Raw genomic sequence first — 18,741 nt, forward strand, 5'->3', positions numbered from 1 at the left:
TTTACAATTCACATTACACATGTAGAGCACAAGTGTTCATCTCGCTGCTTGTGTACAAAGTATACCCACACCATCCTGACTTCTTCATACATGTACTTAGGGTACGGATGTCCATCTCATTCCTCCGTCTTTTTTACCCCTTGCCCCCTCCCTCCCTCTCCTTCCCCTTTGCCCTATCTACAGTTTATCTAAACTTCCCACACTTCCCCTCCCAACCCTACTGTGCATCAGCCTCCTTGTAATGGAACAGACACTTCCCAGAAGGTGATATGCAATCAATCAACAAATATATGAAAAATGTTCAGCATCTCTAGCAACTAGAGAAATGCAGATCAAAACCACTCTAAGACTTCATCTCACTCCAGTCAGAATGGCAGCCGTTATAAAGACAAACAACAATAAGTATTGGCGAGGATGTGAGGGGAAAGGCACACTCATACACTGCTGGTGGGACTGCAAATTGGTGCAGCCAATATGGAAAGCAGTATGGAGATTCCTTGGAAAACTGGGAATGGAGCCACCATTTGACCCAGCCATCTGATTCCTCTGTCTATACTCAAAGGACTTAAAAACAGCATACTCCAGGGACACAGCCACATCAATGTTTATTGCAGCCCCATACACAATAGATAGACTATCGGACCAAACTAGATGCCCTTCAGTAGATGAATGGATAAAGAAAATGTGATATATATAGACAATAGAATATTACTCAGCAATGAAAGAGAATGAAATCACGGCATTTGCAGGTAAATGGATGAAGTTGGAGAATATAATGCTAAGTGAAGTAAGCCAATCCCCCCAAAACAAATGCCTAATGTTTTCTCTAAGATTGTCAATGTTGAGAAAGAGGTCAACCATGGTGGCACACGCCTGTAATCCCAGCAACTAGGGAGACTGAGGCAGGAGGATCCCAATTCGAGGCCAGCCTTAGCAATTTGGCAAGACCCTCAGCCATATAGAAACCCTGTCTGAACTGAATCCTACAGGAGAGTAGAGAAGGGAGGTGGGTGTTGGAGAAAAGTTCTATAGGAGAAGGAACTGCAGTGGGAAGCCCAAGCTGGGGAAGGGAGGAGGAGGAGAGATGGGCGGGTCCCTTCCTTCCCTCTTCTCCTAACACTCACCTCTTCCTCCTCTCCTCCAGCTCCATCTCCTTGTTTCCTCTCCCTGATTCCAACTCTCTTTTTTCACGTCAATCTCAAACCCAAGGACATACTTTGCCAACATCTGCTTTTCCCCCCACAGGCATGGGACCCCTTTTGCTGGTAGCTGTTTACTTTTTTTTTGTACTGGGGATTAAATCCAGGGGTGCTTTACCACAGAGCTACATCTCTGGTCCTTTTTATTTTCTGAGACAGGAATTCGCTAAATTGTTTAGGGCCCCCCTAAGTGCTCAGGCTGGCCAGGGTTGCTGGGATTACAGATGTGCACCACAGCGCCTGGCTGGAGCTGTTTACTTCCATTATCTAGAGAGTGTAGGGCCACGGGTAGCCCATACCGTGCCTTTGCTCACATTATCGAAAGGTACCCTTTGTGGGAAGATATAGCCTCCCAGCAGGCGTGACACCACTCCTATTTACACATTTGGATGCATACCTTTATCTGGTGAACAACCTGCCCAACTGTCCCCTGAAGCCTTGAATGAATGAACAAAGGAATGTGAGTAAGATGAGTGAGAAGCCCTGAGGCAACAAAAAGAGCTGGAGTAGGAATGAAAGCCAGGAGAAGCTGGGTCCTGTGAATTTTGGAGTGGCAGACAGACAGGTGAGCCACAAACTCTGGCTGCTGATTCCAAAAGGCCCCAGTTCCTAATTCTCTGAAGGCAGGTTGTTTATCTATCTGAACTCCTGTGGTCCCTCCTTACTAAGGAACCCTGTGAGACTTTTGTTGTTTCAGTTCCCCAGAGTGCGACAAATACCCTGAGCTTTAAGCACATCCAGTAGTGGTCATGTGTGTGCCCTGGAGGCTCAGCAGAGCCTAGAGGCTCAGCACCTGCTGCTCTTCTAAGTCCTGAGAGGAGACAGGCCCTAGACAGCAACCGAGAGCATTTACCAAAGATGCCCAAGATTGCAAAATAAAACAGAGCCAGCCAAATCCCTCAGTGGGAAACACAGGATGCAGGATAAACAGGGGGATGAGGATCCTCGGGGCGGGGTCTCTGGAAGACTAGTGGACAGCCCATATCTTCCTTCTCCCTGGGTCAGCCCAGCTCCTTCCAGGCCCTGGTCAGCTTTCCCACCTCTTCCCCACACTCTTAGGAAGTAAGACTTTCAGTGCTGGGCTGGTCTTCACCAAACATCTACAAAGGGTGGCTTGTTCCCCCTTCCCCTTCGCTCATGAGCGAATCATGCAAGAAGCCAACTCTCTGGGACCTAAAGAGCCTGAGGTAGGGAACAGACAGGGAGGCAGCTCATGAAATGGGATTTGTTACGGATGCTGACCCTTCCCACACAGGCGAAGCCCTGGAAAAATCCTGCCACCAGGTTGGCCACCTGCCAACGCTGAAGTCAGTGGAGTTTGGAAGTCTTCCTCATCCATCAGGGAGTTCCGAGACGAACAAGGCTGTACTGCCCATCAGACTGGAGATCCCTGGGGTGGGGGCCACATCTCACCACCAGACTGGGGGCAGAGGCTGCTCCGCTGCCACCAGCCTGGAGCTGCCGAGGGCAGCCTTGCCGGTCTCTCATCAGGTTGGGCAGACACCTAGAAATAATAAGTATGGATACTGCCTATTAGGTGCCTAAAACTTTTTTAAAATTAGAAATTAATTCATCTTAAGCCTCACAACACATGTATTTTAAAATGGACCATTAAGAAGTCAAACTTTTTTTAAAAATATTTTTAGTTGTAGATGTTCATAATACCTTTATTTGGTTTATTTATTTATTTATTTATTTATTTTTGGTACCGGGGATGATTAAACTCAGGGGCACTTGACCACTGAGCCACATCCCAAGCACTCTCTCTATTTTATTTAGAGACAGAGTCTCACTGAGTTGCTTTAGCACCTTGCTACTGCTGAGGCTGGCTTTGAACTCACAATCCTCCTGTCTCAGCCTCCAGAGCCGCTGGGTAATTTCATTTTTTTTAATGCGGTGCTAGGGATCTAACCCAGTGCCTCCCGCATGCTAGGCAAGGGCTCTACCACTGAGCTACAGCCCCGGCCCAAGAAGTCAACCTTATTCTCACTTTCTACATGAGGAAACTGACTTGGGGGCAGAACCATGAGCTCAGGATTGGACAGGTGGACGGTGGAGGCAGGGGGCTCCATCAGGCTGAAAACAACATGAGGAGGGGCTGTGTCCGGCTCACCCTCTCCATCAAATTAGGGTCCGCCGAGGGCCAGGATCAGGCATTCCTTCCCTGCCTGTCTCATCTTCTGGTCTGGAGCAGAGGCAGACCTTATTCGGTGCTCTGCTCGAGTCTGGGCCGGGGCCAGGGTTGACCAAACACTCTGGATGTGGTTTTTGCTCTTCACAGTTCTAAGCTGATCTCCCAGAAATGTGCCCACAATGCAGAGAAGAGCCCCCCCCCCTTTTTTGGAGATGGGGCATCTATTTGGGATGGGCGTCAGAACACCACCATTTTTTTCAATCCCCTAAGTGTCTAGACGGGAGTCCCCAGAATGCCTGGGAGCCTGCAGGTCCCTATCACAGGGAACACGCCTTCCGGAGCTTGCCTGGTGCCACCCACTTAACAGGGCATTTCCTTCTGTCCACAGTGCACCTCAGTCCTGGCTGCAAACCCTGCCAGGAGTCTCTGGAACCTAGCAACTCATAGGAAACAATGGAAACTTCAGTTTTTATTCTCCTCCCTCTATCATTACTCAAAAGGTTTTCCTGAAAGCCACACCTACCCCACCCTGCCCCCACACACCGTGTTCTCTGTAGGCATCATTCTGGCGCTGTCTGGAAAGTTTCAGGCAGAAGGGGCCTGAGCTAGGCCGTGGACAGGCTCTCTGGCTGGTGGTGGGCTGTCTGTGGGGCCGGCAGAGGTGGATCACCCGCGGTGATTTACAGCCCGAGCATCTGCGATGGGGGCTTTGGCTGGGTCCTCGGTGTCTGGGCCCTGGGGTGTGAGCTGGTGTCTTTGGCACTGGGCTGTGATTTATGTGAATCAAAGTTGGTCTGTGAGTGATTCCGGTGGAAAAAATGGTGCGAGGATAGGAAGGTGATTCAATTCAGTATTAAGCGCCCACGGTGAGTCACCACAGTGTTTAGTGTGAGAAAGTGAAAAAAAAAATACCAAAAAACACACATACAGGCTGGTGGTAAGCGTGCGACAAGTGACATGGGCCTGCGTGTGAAATGTGTGAGAGGAATCTGTGTGTGCAGATGCATCCATGTGCTTCATGGCTTGTTGGGTGAACGTGAAGGTGAGTGCCAGCGGCCGTGTGCAGGTCGCGTCTGCAGCAGCACCTGCGGGGGTGCGGGCCAGTTTGCAGCGCCAACAGTGAGGACTGTGGGTAGATGAGCGCGGGGCGCAGCAGCTTCGACGGCTCGCGGGGAACGCGTGAGCGTGTTAGTGCACAAATGCTGAGCGAGGCGGTGTCCGTGTGGGTCCAAGTGGGTGTGAACGTGCAACGCGGGTGTGAAAGCGGCGTGCGTGTGAGCAGGGGACGCAGATCCCGGGCCCCTGGAGCGCCGCCCGCGGGCGGCCGCGACGTGCGGGATGTGCCCGCCTGCGGGGAGCGGCCTCTGGAGCCGGGCGGCCGGCGGAGGCCCCAGCGCCGTCCCATACCACACTCCAGGCCGAGTTTGGCCGGGAGCCGGCGGGGCCGCGGGCGGCTGGGGGCCAGACAAAGGCCCGGCCTGCAGCGCGGCCCACTCAGGCGAGCCCAGCCCGCAGCCGGGGGCGGGCCGGGGGCGTGGCCTGGCGCCGGGCCGGGGCGGGGCCTGGCGGCGCGGGGGCGGGGCGGACGGCCGGGGGGCGGGGCGGGGCGGGAGCGGGCGCGCTGTCCCGAGGACTCGCAGGACAGCGAGCGGCTGCTGCGGGCGGCGCCGAGCGAGCCAGCGAGCGAGGCCGGGCCATGGGGCGGCGGGCGGCGGGCGCGCTGCTTCTGGCGCTGCTGCTGCACGGGCGGCTGCTCGCGGTGAGTGTGCGGGGCGGGGACCCGGGAGCGCCCGCCAACTTGGCAGGGGCCCTCGAGGCTGCGCGGCCGGGACTCTGGCCCGGGACCGCGGCGCCCGCCGAGGACCCCGGGCCGGCACTGATCGGCGCCACCCCTCGGCGTGGGGCCACCCCAGGGGACACCCGGGGACCCAGCGTGGGTCCGGGGGCGGGGTCGGCCCGCGTGGAATTCCTGGGTTTCGCGGCCACTTTGCCGAGGTTCAGAGTCACGCTGGGCATGGCCCAGCCTGCCATTCCTGGGGACCAGGAGGAGAAACTTCCAGCGGGGTGGGAACTTGGCAGGATGAGGGTGCCCCTTTTTGCGCCAACTTGGCAGAGGGACGCGCGGTGATAGGACCCTGTCAGTCCCCGCTGAAACTTTACTACGCTGCCTGTCCCCGTGGGTAGCATGTAACCAGGCAGGCACAAGTAAAGAACTTTTGGAACAAATCTAAGGCTTGTGTGGAACACCCAGGACTCTGGAGTCATGAGGCTGACTCCTTGAGGAGCTGGATCAATCCCTGCCCTTCACTGAGTAACTGTGTGACCTCAAGTGAGCTGTTAACCTCTCTGAGGCCAGCCCTGCCTGGGTAAAGCAACTGCCTGGCCTCAAAATGTGTAACGGGCAGGGTGGCTGTCCGCAGGGGTGGAACAAACGTGGGTGTGCGTGGTGCAGGGCCTGTTAGGGGTGGGCCCCCATGGCATCTGAATTTCCTCAGCTTGCCCCTTCCCGATAGGCCAGGTCCAGTCCATGTGGAGGAAGAGAATCCTCAGGTCCAGTCAGGAATCCTGAGGCCTAGGAGGCACTTGGCCAGGAGAGGCCCAGAGGACCTGAGTGAACTCAAGGAGGGCTGGGCGGGGTCGGTGGCTGGGAGCTGGTGGTAGAAGTGGGTGGGGGCACATCTGGGCTTGCTGTGCTGAGCCACAGAGCCACCCCCACCCCTCTGAGGTGCTCCTAGACAGTCCCTATCCCTGCCTCCTGTTCTCAGAGCCAAGAGAGTGACTTTTCCAACCGGGCCAGTGTTTGCCCAGTGACTGATTCCCTGTCCTTGCCTTGCTGGCTCCCTCGCCTCCTCCTTCCTGAGTCACTTGTTAACCCCCTTTCCAGACCTGACCCCCCAACACTTCTGCCCACCCACCCAGCACCTCTTCGGCTTTCCCCAGCCCTGCAGCCTCCGTCTTCTGTCTTGGCTTGTCACCCAGCACATCCAGTGGCGTCCTGTAGGTGCTCCCGGTTGGCCTGAACTTGCAGCTAGCTCCCTACACTGCCTTTACCTTCCCAAGGCACCCATCCAGACCTGGAGTGTCTTCCCAGCCAACAGTCTCTCCCGACCTTCTCCCACCTCTGCCCCTGTGAGGGGCTCCTGCACGCTTGGGGTGTACAATGGCAGGAATGGTGGGTGGAGCTGTTTGCTGTGCGCCTGAGGAATTCCACAGAAGTTCCCGGCCTCCCGCCCATCATCTCATTCACTTGTTCATTCAACAGATCTTCATTGAGCAACGTGCCATGACAGTCACTGGGAGTCCAGGGGTTCATTCGCAGGGCAGATATTTGCCAAGCACCTACTGTGTCCCAATACCCAGGCACATGGTAGGGGGCTGCGGTGGCCAGAGGGAGCCAGGTTGGTCCCTGTCTGTGCCTTCCTGGAACTCAGAGACAGTGGGCTGTTTATAACTGGGACTTGCATACAGCCACGTGGAGGTCTGAACCGTCCCACCCAGGCTGATGGTGGGGGCTGGAAGGAGCTCGGCCTCAGATGTCTTCCAGGCCCAGGTTCGAATACCAGCCTTGCTGTTGGCTAGCTGCGCGATCTGAACCTTAGTTTTCACATCTGTTAAGTGTGAGGGAGAAGTTTGCTGTGAGTCTTAAAAGAGCAGGTTCCTCACAAGCCTTGGGCTCCTCCTTACCTGCTGCTCTTGATCTCTTCTGCCCTTGGGTTCAGAGTCACAAGGCAGGAGTAAGTGGGGAGGGTAGGACACAGAGCAGGGTAAGCTGGGCTGCAGGGCGCTCCGGCCTCACTGGGGCAGGAGACAGGACCACGGGAACAGTGGTCTGTGATTAAGTGTGGGAGTAATTTCAGTTCTGAGGGGTGGAGAGGGTGCTGGGAATGGGGGCGGGGCCTGGGCGGCTCAGGGCCTGTCCTGGCCTCCCGACCCTTTTCTTCTTTTGGGGGGCCTTGGCCCTTCCTTTCTTGGGGCCAGTGCTGCAGGAGCCCGGAGACTTGAGGGGGCCGTGGTGATCAGGGTTTTTTCCAGGGCTGAGGAGGGAAGTTAGCTGAGATACCTGCTTCCTGCCTCCACTGGATTTCCTTACAGGGGAGGCTGCTGGTTAGAGTGGGGTGGGGGTGGGGGAGCCTCCCCTTCCTGGCAGAACCTCAGCCCTCCCCTCCACAAGCTGGCTGGCTTGACCCCCTGCCCCAGACTTGCAAGGGCTGGACAGTAAAGTGCCTGGGGGATTCCGGAGGGAAGCTGCAGGTCCATTCGCAGAGATGCCCCCCACTCTCAGCTCTCAGGCTGAGCGCCTTGTGTCTGAGGAGTCCTGGCCCCGCCTGGCTTGGCCCGGGCCTGTTCCCAGGCTGAGTGCAGGCAAGTTGGGATCCGCGGGCCTGGGGCCCTGCCTGGAGATGGTGAAGGAGGGTGGCAGAAGGTGACTGGATTCAGACTTGGAAGACTGTGAGCATGGAGGTCGTGGGCCCCAGATGACGACAAGAGCTGTGGATGGTTCCCACTTATCCAGGGCACACTGTCTGTTGGACGCTCAGTTTGTCTTCGAATCCTCACATTACCTCTGTCGCTCCGGGGCTCCCTGCTTCCCACCGTCTCTTGTTGCTGGGAATCAGATCCAAGCTCCTGACTTCATCCAGCCCACGAGGCCTGGGAGGGAGATGTGGCCTCCGGACTCTGGCTCGGCTTCGCCTGCTGCCAGCGTTCCCCTCTCGCCCTGGCCAGGGACCCCAGTCTTTGTTTCTGAGCATGCTAAGCTCACTCCTACGTCAGTGCCTTTGTGTCTGCTGTTCCTCTGCCTGGAACAGTTGTCCCTGAAGCCTCAGGACCTGCCTGGTTCCTTCAGGTCCTGGCTGCTCTGTTCATTGTTCTGATTTCTCTTTCTTCTTTGGTCCTAGGGAGCAAACCCACATGCCAATCGTGTTCTCTATGCTGAGCTGTGTCCCCGGCCTTACGGTTTTATTTCCCTTTTCATCTGACATACATGTATTTGCCCACTTCATTACCTGTCTCCTCTGTCCACTTTAGGCAGGGAAGGACCTCACCTGTTTTTATTCACCATCGCATCTTTAGCGCCTGACAGGTAGTCAGTGCTCAGTGGAGGTACTTGTCCAGTGTCTGAAACCACAGCTCTTCGTGTGGTCCCCAACCTCTCAGCAGAGGAAATGGAGGCTCAGAGAGATTAGGGAACTTGCCGGGTGACTGTGTACCACACACTCAGGGAAGTATTTTTTTCTTTTTGCAGTGTTGGGAGTTCAACCCAGGGGTGCTCTACCACGGAGCTCCTTTGTATTTTGAGACAGGGTCTTGCTAAGTCACCAAGGCTGGCCTTGCACTTGCAGTTCTCCTGCCTCAACATCCCCGAGTAGCTGGAATCACATGCGTGTGCCACTGTAGCTGGCAGGAGCCAAGTTTGGAAGGCAGACGAAGTTCTCTGGACCCTATCTACTGTCCCATCTGCTGGTAGCCACAGTCAGGAGATGGTGATAAAACTTGTCACTGATGTTAATGTAACCAAGAACTCTGGCCCCGGGTAGCACAAAGCCTAGTTCAGAAAAGGAATGGTGGGAACAGGGGCTCAGGAGGGCTGTGCCTGAGTGTCCATGGGGCCTCCTGGGGATGCCTGTGCTGGTGGGAGCAGAACAACCTCAAGGATGCTCTGCATGGAGCCCTCCCTGGTTGCCTGGGCTGTTTCCTGGGGGTTTAGGCGGATCTTTAGAGGCTTCAGAACTGCCTGACTTTGGGGTGAGTCTCAGGGCAGAGGGCTGGAGGGGCTGCCCAGATGTGGCGAGATCTGGAGTAATGAATGAGAGGTGCCTGGGGGCTAGACCTGTGGGTTGTGGCCTCGGACCACCGGGGTATAAGGGAGCCTTCGAGCCCTGACCCGTTGCCCCCTCCCCAGTTCAGTGCCAGCCCTGAGAGGTCCTGCTAGAAGAGGAGTGGGGAGTGTCCGGCTCCCCAACAGATCCCCAAGGGTCCGAGGCGCCCACCGGCCTTCTCCCTTCTGCTCCTGCTTCTGCCAGGAAGGGGGAGGCTGGGCTAGGGTCCTGGCCTTGATGGAATGTTGCCCCAGCCCAGGCCTTGGCCTCTTGGGCCCTCCACCCCCTCCTGCTCCCAGGGCCTGGCTGGGGCCAATTGCCCCAGTGCCCAGAGCAGGCTGACGGAAACCCAGAAGTATGTGTGGAACTCGCTTCGCGGGGAGCCGCCAGCCCCGCTGCCCAGCCTGGTGGCGTCGGGGCCATGTCAATAGCCGCCTTGAGAGGGGAGTGGCTCGTGGCGGCCGGAGGTGGCTGTGCTGGGGGCACCATCATGAAAGCCTTGAGAACAAGGTGGCTCTTTGAGGCCTGGGAATGTGGGGCCTTCAAGTCTCTGCCACCACACTCCCCCCGCCCATGCTGCTCCTGTGCGTGGACAGCGCTGCAGGGACCTCACGGCATCCCTGGGGCATCCTGACATGTCCTTGGGACCAGCTCTCAGCTTCCTACCAGAGCACTTCCCTGGGGTGCAGAGGAGGGCACCCTGTTGCTGTGGTTTTGGGGAGGTGTCTGGCACCCCACTTGCGATGTGCGTTGAATGAATGAATGAACCAGTGACTGTACGTAACTAAATATTCTGTAAACCAAAGTCCCCTGTAGGTGTGCATTAGCCTTTAAATTCACTTAATAAGCATTGGTGGAGAATCTTCTCTGCATCTGACCCTGTTCTGGATGTTGAGTTTATAGCGGGGAACAAAAGAGTCAGATTCCCTTCTCCTGTGTGACTTGCATTGTGGCTAGGGCAAGAAGACTGACAGTAATTCTGTCAGGTGCCATAAGTGCTTGGAAGGAAAAATAAAACAAGGAAGAGGAGGGTAAGGAGGTGGGGTGGGGTGGCAGGGTCAGGAAAAGCCCCCATAGAGATCTGCGGGAAGTGAGGGTGGGAGCCTGAGGGTATCTAGGAAAGGGCATTCCAGGCAGAGTGGACAGCCAGTGCAAAGGCCCAGGGGTGGGACTGGGCTTGGCATATTTGTGGAAAAGCAGGGAGGCCTATTGTCATGGGCTGTATGAGAGACAGGGAGCACATGGTGTCGGTGCAGGGTCGGGGTGGGGGGAGATTGGCACAGCTGGGCCTAGGATTTGCTTCCCAGTGAGATGAGAACTCTGGTGTTTAGCAGGATCGCCCTGGTTGCTGTGTGGAGGGGTCAAGGGCAAAGGCAAGGCGGCCCTAAGCCAGGAAAGAGACCGCTGGGGCTTGTACCCGGCAGTGGAGATGCGGGGAGGTGTTGACCCTGAGTATATCTTGAAGGCAGGGCTGACAGGAGTGGGTGCCGGTGGGTGAAGGGTGGGATGGGAGGAGAGGACCCCACATCGCCCTCCCTTGCGTTTCCTCCCAGGCGTGACCACTGGGGACACCGTCATCACAGACTGAGAAGGGACAGCTCTGGGGAGCAGGCTCGGGGGAGCAGGAGGAGGGCGAGCGGTGGAGGACCGGGCGGGTGGGGCTGTCGGCCCCTGGCCTTCTCCACCTGGGCCTCTGCATGGACCTGGGGGTAGGAGAGGAAGGGGTTCCTGTCGAGTGGCCTTTGCAGAGCCCGCGGCCCGAGCCCCTGGCTTATATATTTGTGCATTTAATGGGAAGCGCCACAAGTTCTGTGCCTGTCACTTTCCCAGCGCTAAGCAGGTGACTGATGGTCCAGTGAGGAAGTCAGTGTCCTCAAGAAATTTGATGGCTCCAGGCCCGAGGGTGGGGAGGGGCTTCCTGTGGCCCTGGACTCAGGGGAGCGACCGTCCCAGCCACGCTCTTTACTGGGTCCCAGGGGATGCGGGCGAGCTGGGATGCCCACGGTGCCAGCATTCTTCTTCTGTGTCCTTGTTGGACTCGCAGGTATTTCCCTTGAGTGACTCAGTGGAGTGGGCGGGGGCTAGAGGACCCCGCCTTCAACCCTTGGCTCCGCCCTGGCTGGCTGTGTGACTTTGATCAAGTTGCTTTACCTTTCTGAGCCTCAGATCAGTTGTGAAATAGGTGTCACAGTGCCTATCTCTTGGTGGCTTTGAGGTGGCCAGGTGGCTACGCATTCTGGAATGCGGTAGGTGCACCGTAGCTGCTGGTGGCTGTACTAGTCTTGTTCCTGCTGAGGGCAGGGCCAGCCTGGTATTTGATTTAGGGTTTCCAGAGCCCACAGGGCACACCTTCCTTCTTGCTGGCCCGTGCCCTGCCCCAGGCTTGCTGAATGAATGGCCTTGTGGAGGGACTGTCCCCTCCTGCTGCCTTGCTTTCATAGCTCAGAGTCCCGGATGCATGCAACTGCCTCCGGTCCGTCACTGCCCCCTTCCCCCACTGAGGCCACAGCTGCAGGACAGAGTCCACCCCTCCACCCTGATGGCTCCTTCCTGGAGGGGGAAGGAGGGGGGCACACCCCAGGGTGTGGCCTGGGAAAGGCTGGAGTCTGCAGGCGCACTGTCCCCAGCCCAGATGTGTGCAGTTGGTGGGCTTCGAGCGGCAGGAGGTGTGGCCAAGTGCTCCCCTGGGTGCAGAAAGGATGTTCATGTAACTGGAGGGGAGTAGCCCAGGGGCGTCCTAGGACCCCATCCCAGCCCTGTCCTCCCTCAGGCCCAGGCTGGAGGCTGTGGGACCTTGCCCAGGGATCTCTGGGCAAGCCAGAGGTGGCCCTCCTTCGCCGGGGTCGGTGGGCTGCGCGGCTCTCAGAGAAGCAGCAGGACTAGGGACAAGGAGGGACGCGCCAGGACCAGGCAGCCTTGCCCACCCACCCTGAGCTTGGGCTCTGGCTGTTGGGGAGCCGCCTCTCTGGCCATCTTGGTGGGTCACGTCCAGGTGCCTCCAGTTTTAATGCTTGATATCTTTCTCCAGTCCCAGTTGGTGGGAAGGGGAGGCAGCCGGGACTTCAGGGTGGCCTCGGGTGACCCCACAGATGCTCCTCCTGGGGTGGGGCTGGGATTCCCAGCTGCCTCTGGCCCCTTCCCAGCCCACCTCAGCCCCTGCCCCCACCTCCCCGCGGGTCCAGCCCCTCCTCCCGCTGACTCATGCTCTCCTTGTTTGGTGTTCCCAGTGTTCACATAGCTGGGAACTGGGATCATGCCTCTTCTTGGATGGCTCCGGGGCTGGATGGGTCGAAATTCTGGCCTCATAAATCCCAGCCCCAGTGGCCTCTGTCACTTCAGCAGCGTGTCTCCCTGCCTTGCCTTTTGCCTTTCTGTGACCCTTGGGCTGGAGGAACAGGGACCTGGGAATTTCCTGAGCACAGGCCAGTCCCTTCTCTGCCCAGGGACATGCAGGGTCTCCTCCTGAGTGACCTTGGTCACCTGGGCCATCGACCCGTGTTGAGTGAGCACTTGCGCCTCCTCTTCATCGAAACTGCCCCCCGCTCTGGGCCAGCCCGGCCTGGGGCTCTTCCCTTGTGCAAATCATCTCTAGTCTCCACTTCCCCCCACTCAGTACTGGGGCCTTGGTGACATACAAGGACCAGAGGACCAGCTGGGAGTCTGTAGAATCTATGGACAAGTCCCAAACTGTCACCTGAAAAACCCGAGCGGCGAGAGGCAGAAGAATGCGTCCATCTCTCCACCTGCCCATTCATTTGTTGGCTCCTTTGCTGGCACTGCCTGAGGACCTACTGTGTGCCGATGGTGGGCCGAGTGTTTTCTCTGCATTGACAACAACCCTTGGGGGCTGAGCTTATACTTCCAGTTCCCGGAGAGAAGTGGCTCAGAGGGCAGTGACTAGCCCCAGACCCCAAAGCCACCTGCAGAGGAAGGTGGGCTGGAAGGAGCCTGAGGCAGGCCCCGGGGTCTCCCTGCAGCCCGAAGCTGTGGGTCTTGCTGGAGAGGCCAGACTTGGGAACCCAGCATGACTCAGCCCACGGGGCGCAGATCATCCGGGAAGGCACAGATCCGTTTTGCTGAGTGATCTGGAAAGACTTTCTGGAGGAAGTGGGCCTAAAGAGCCAGGAGGAAGTCATGGGCAGGGGTCCAGGAATCTCTCCCTGGTCCCTGGGCTCCTGTCTTATTGTCTGCATTGTTGGCTGCAGCAGGCGGGGCCTCCTGCTGGGGTCGTTAAAACTGGGGAAAGAATGAGAGGAAGTCCCCAAGATAGCAGAGGTGACATCCATCCAGCTCCCCCACCCTGTACCTGGCCAGCCCAGTAGGCAGGAGGTCAAGGCCTGGGCCTTCCTAGGCCCTCTTTCCTGGGCCTTTTCCTACTTAAAAAAAAAGGGCCAGGGGCTGGGGATGTGGCTCAAGCGATAACGCGCTCGCCTGGCATGCGCGGGGCGCTGGGTTCGATCCTCAGCACCACAGAAAATAAAATAAAGATGTTGTGTCCACCGAAAACTGAAAAATAAATATTAAAGAAATTCTCTCTCTCTCTTCTCTCTCTTTCTTCTCTTTCTCTCTCTTAAAAAAAAAAAAAAAAAAAAAAAATGGGCCAGGTCTTGCTCTTCTGGCCACGTCCCAGGAAAGGAACTTGAAGTTCCCCAGGAGAACTTGGTGGTGGTCTATTCTGTGGGGCCTGGCATAGCCACCTTGAAGGGTCCATGCTATATCCCCATGCCACATCCTCTGCTGATACCATTGTCCCACCGGTGCCAAGACCTGAAACAGATGAGGGGGGCCATTCCCTGTGCCCGAAGCCTGTCTGACTCGTGCATGTGTCCTACAGTGACCTGCCCACATGGGGTCCTCCTCTGGTCCCCTTGAGTACCAGAGGAGCGAACCTTCAGGGACATCACCAGTGTCCTTTTAGCCAGTGAGCTCTACACGGGGAGCCACAGGGTCCTCAGACAGGTGATCCAGGGCCAGCCCAGGAATTCTCTGTGACGTCTCAGCTCCGGTTTATTGTTGTAGGTCCCTCTCCCTGGCAGTGAGCTGGCGGGAAGAAGGGGCAGAGAAGACCCACGGGGTCGGAGCAGGAGGGAGGGCAGTCTCAGGAGAGCTCCTGGACTCAGGGAGAGCTCTGAGGGCAGATTTGCCTGCAGCCTGGATTCGACTTGAGGACAGGGAGGAAAGGGTTAAGTGGGCCTGGTTCCCACCTGGCTGGTGGGGGTGGGGGAGAGGGGACAGGGACTGTTGCGGGGGCAGGAATGTGTGATAAGATCAAAGCTCTCAGCCTGCCTGGGCCTCACCTGGGTTTCACCTGAGCAGCTGAGGGGAATTCTCTGGGTGGGGAACCCGGGATGGGAAGGGCTCCTTCCTCCTGCCCCTCTCCCAGGGGCTCCCTGGCCTTCCACCGGCCCCTCCTACCCTCTCCCCCTGCAATCTCCCAGAAGGCCCACTTCTTGCCCTGACAGTTGCTAGGAGTCCCAGGAGCCACCTTTTGATGACACCCAAGATTATGGGAGACACCCTTTCTAACACACCCCTCTCCCGGGCCTTCCCCAGTTCTCTCTCCACTAGAGTTTCTGAGCCCAGGACACTTTTGGGTTTTAGGAAGACCAGGACTCTGGCTAGGGAACTGGAGGGCTTCATACAGCCTAGAGGCTCCTTTATGTGACTTTGCCTCCGGTTTATTCTGCTCCATTTAATTCTGCAGGTTGTACTTTGGGACAATGTCATCGAAAGCACAGGGCTGTGTCCTCCTATAGCTCTATCACTTAGTGCTGTGTGACCTTAGGCTGGTGGGTTAACCTCTCTCAGCCTCATCTGTCAGGTGGAAATGGCTTTTGGTAAAGAGTAGAGATCCGTATAAATAACCTGTAGCCAGAGCAGGCATCTATAAATAACAGGAACTCTTACTTTGTGATTTTCCCTTTCTTTCTTCTGTCCCTAGGCAGCTCAGGGGCCTCAGTTTTGTGTGCCTCCCCCCTGCTTTGGGAAGGCCTCAAGCCCTGGTCCGTGCAGCCATGCAGCCTTTCACCATGAGACCTTCATAACAGCAGTAGGAGCAAGGCAGGAAGCATGTGAGGGACAGCCACACACTTTGTAATACCCTCCAGGACCCTGCTGGGTAGTGGCACAGCCTTCCCCTCTAGCTCACCAGCCCAGCTGTGTGGCTGCCCAATGGCCCCAGGATGCATTGGGTGGGGAGGAGCTGGCCCTGGGGGTGCTGCTGCCTGGGCCCTGCTGGGCCCTGCTCTCCACCCTGGCTCCGCCCTGGCTAATGATTACCCTGGGCAGTGGGAGAGCCTGCCCTCCCAGCTCCTTAACCACTGGTTGCACCCCAGGTATGTCAGCAGCCTGGGTGTTCCCTTCTTTAATGTGGCAGCCTGCTCTGCGCACATGGGCTGGGGCAGCAGGGCTTGGATCCCAGGGTGACAGGCAGCTTGTGCTCTGGGGCCCTGGGAGCTGATGGTAGGGCCCACTGGGTCGAAGTGAGATAAGAACTGGGATCCACCAGGCCCCTGTGGTTCGACGTCAGCCTGTGAACAGACTCTAGACCCACACACCAGGCAGCAGGCCCCTGGCAGCACCAAGTGCCCCGCTCTCCTCTCCAGCCTCACTCCTTGGATGAGCCCCAGTGGAAGGCATGTCATGGTCAGGGCTTTGGGGCTGCAGGGCTTGGCTTTCCACCCCAATTCTGCCTGTTCTGGGCTGTGTGACCTTGGGCAAGTCACTCTGCCTTTTTGAGCACCTGCCTCCTTATCAGCAAGCCTGGAAGCTAATCTCCACCTGGCGGCTCCAGCTAGCCAGGTATAGGAAGTGTTTAGCCCATAATTAATACCCATAGAATGGCGGCGATTATTATCATATTACTGTTACAGTTTTAGCTATTAGGAGAAAGTGAAAGTTGAATCCAGTCTTGGGTAACAATGGCCCAGGGGGATTTGGGGGCAGAGCCCAGGGATGTGTGTGGAGAGGACACGGAGCTGCTGCGTCGTTGGACGACAGCCCAGCGAGTCCCAGGGTTCTTGCAGCTGGCCCACCTCTGTCCTTTGGGCCTAGGTTCCTCCTGGGCTGGGTCCTAAGGCTGGTGCAGGCCCAGATGGGGGAGGAGGAGGACTATTTATTTTGATAGCATTAGGGCATTTCCCCCACTGGCAACTGCTATTTTGAGAGCCCTGGAGAGCAGGGCGATGGTTAAATTAGGTAATGTTGCTCCACAAGGAATGTGTGAAGCCGCTGGGAGGCTGCGGGAGAGGCGGGCACTTCAGGCCCCATGAAATGAAACTGCAGCTCGGGGCCACTTTATAAGGTGATGGAGAGAAGGCGCTGGAAGCCCGTGCTGGGGAGCGGGCGTGGTGGCCCCAAACCTCTTTTTTATTTTTATTTTTTTAGTTGTAGGTGGACACAATACCTTTATTTCATTTCTTTATTTTTATGTGGTGCTGAGGATCAAACCCAGGGCCTCACGCCTGCAAGGCGAGTGCTCTGCCCCTGAGCCCCAGCCCCAGCCCCCCAGACCTCTTTTTGGCTATCTTGGCCAGGGGCCTGGTGGAGGGCAGGGCTGGGACTGTGTCCCCAGCTCCATGGTGGCTGCTGCTCCAGGTGGGTGGGGCTTGGGGTGGTGTGATGCATGGGAAGCGCGGATGGGCAGCCTTGGCCTTGAGTCCTGCTTCTTCTGCCTCTTTCTAGCCTTCTGCGCTCGGGCAGGCCACTGGACCTCACTGTCAACAGCAGTGAGCGGCGGTTCCAGTCCCCTTGAAGGCTTCCTTCCAGTGAAAGCGCACTCAGCTTTTACGGAGGCCCTGTCCCAGCGGCTTGAGGTTCACCTGGGAGCTCAGAAATGCAGTCCCAGGCCCCACCCAGACCCACAGAAGCCAAATCTGTTGGGTCCAGTTGGGGCGGGGAGAGGGAAGCGTTGGCCTCCGCAGTCAGAGTTCATCCTGAAAACCACCGCTGGGACGCAGGAGTACTGTCACCCTCGCCTGACCCTGTGAGGGGTGTCGGAAGCACAGGCGCTCACATGCCTCCGCCTCCTTCCCACCTGGGCCGGGGCTGGCGGGACCAGGTGTTGCAGGCCCTGGCAGGTAACAGCTGCCCTAGCGGCTTCTTCAGGCCCCTCCATTCCCGCGCCCAGCAGAGCTGGACGGTCTTCCCTCCAGGTGATGGCGAGGAGAGGGGCCCTCGGCTGGCGTGGCCTGCGGTGTGGACACCGCCCTGCCCACAGGTCCCAGTGGGGGAGAGGAGCAGCTGCCCTGGCCTGTCCCCTTCCATGGCTGGGGGACTGGAGCTGAGTTGATGAGAAATAGCTACTCTGTGTCCGGCTCTGGGGAAGCTCCTAACTTTGCCCCAGTTCTGCAGACCTTTGATTACACAGGAAAAAACAGAACCGACCGCAGTTTACTTAGTACCTCAAGTGATCCACACACACCGCGCTAAGCTCTTGACTTACGTTCTCTCTTTGATCCACTTAGTTGTAACATCCTCTGCAAACGGGGAAAGTTGCTATAATAGTGCAGCCTGTCTCCTGGGGCTGTTAGGAAGGTGACTTAGGATTTGACAGGTGTCTGTTAAATAAATATAGTAAGTACCAATGATGTCCCAAGAGGGCAGGGGCTATTATTGGCCCCCTTCTACGGAGGTGCAATTCCAGATCCACAGCAGGGAAGGACTTGCCTACTGGGATCCCGGGGGATTGGAGCGGAGCCATAAGAAATTGAGTCCCCAAACTTGTAAGCCAGGATTATAATTCAGTTTGATTTAGTAAATCCTTGTTTATGATCCACAGGCTGCTGGGCATTGGGCAGTATCTGAAGGTTAGATGTGTACATTCATAAGGTAAATAAAAACCACCTGGGGACTGTCCCCGATGGTTCCTGTGGGAGGGGAGAGACATCAACCCAAATGACTATAATTGGGACTGAATCTCTAGTGCTTTAAAGTGGGAGTGAAGGTCTTTAGCTGTGGAAGAAGGTGTCTTGGTGGGAGGTCTCAGGGAGGTGGCCTTGGGGGCGGGGAGTAGACCCAGCAGGAGTGGAGGAACAGCATCCAGAGGCAGGAACAGCATCCATGAAGGCCCAGAGGCTGCCGGTGACCCTGTGTCCCCTGTGCAGGTGTTGTCCAGTTCTTAGGCCCACGTGGTGTGGGGGTGACAAGGTGGGGAGGGCCCAGCCCAGCGTCCTTCATTGAAGATTCTGGGTGTTGGCAACGACTTGGCTTCCCAACCAACTGGGATTATTCCGTCATCGTTCTGCCTGTTCATGACCAAAAAAAAAAAAAAAAAAAAAAAATCAAAGGCCTTTATGAATGGCCCATCACCTTCTGGCCGGCGTGATAACCGGCGTGATAACCGAGGCAGCTGACAGACTTCGGCCAAAAGCAGAGAGACTTGAGGTCTTGATTGACGGGTGGCCTTATCACCACACAGGAAAGGCTTCCTCGAGTCTTTAACAGCGTTGACAATGACCCGGGTGGGGAGCGCAGTGCAGGGGCCAGGCCTGGTGCCAGTGTCCTCTTTGGCTGGGCAGCCATGTGGCCTCAGGTGGGCCTGTCCCCTCCTCTGTAGCCGGAGGCAGTGGCACCTGCAGGCTGGGCCTGG

General features: G+C 57.0%; 1 protein-coding gene across 24 annotated transcripts in view; it reads left to right on the forward strand.

Annotated features, from left to right (window-relative positions):
* The first annotated feature begins 4,935 nt into the window (after positions 1–4,935).
* Positions 4,936–18,741, forward strand: part of HSPG2 (heparan sulfate proteoglycan 2) — an 89,922-nt gene continuing 76,116 nt past the window's right edge. For 18 of the 24 annotated variants that reach the window (XM_081306939.1, XM_081306956.1, XM_081306962.1 and 15 more), the window contains exon 1: positions 4,936–5,092. In XM_081306939.1, coding sequence (XP_081163065.1) covers positions 5,030–5,092 — 63 coding nt within the window. In that variant the 5' untranslated portion in view covers positions 4,936–5,029. The remainder of the gene's footprint in view (positions 5,093–18,741) is intronic. The other 6 variants (XM_081306948.1, XM_081306951.1, XM_081306944.1 and 3 more) reach the window with 1 other exon arrangement.

This window comes from Spermophilus citellus, assembly GCF_964194105.1.
Source record: "Spermophilus citellus genome assembly, chromosome: 9".
NCBI classification, from domain to species: Eukaryota; Metazoa; Chordata; class Mammalia; order Rodentia; family Sciuridae; genus Spermophilus; species Spermophilus citellus.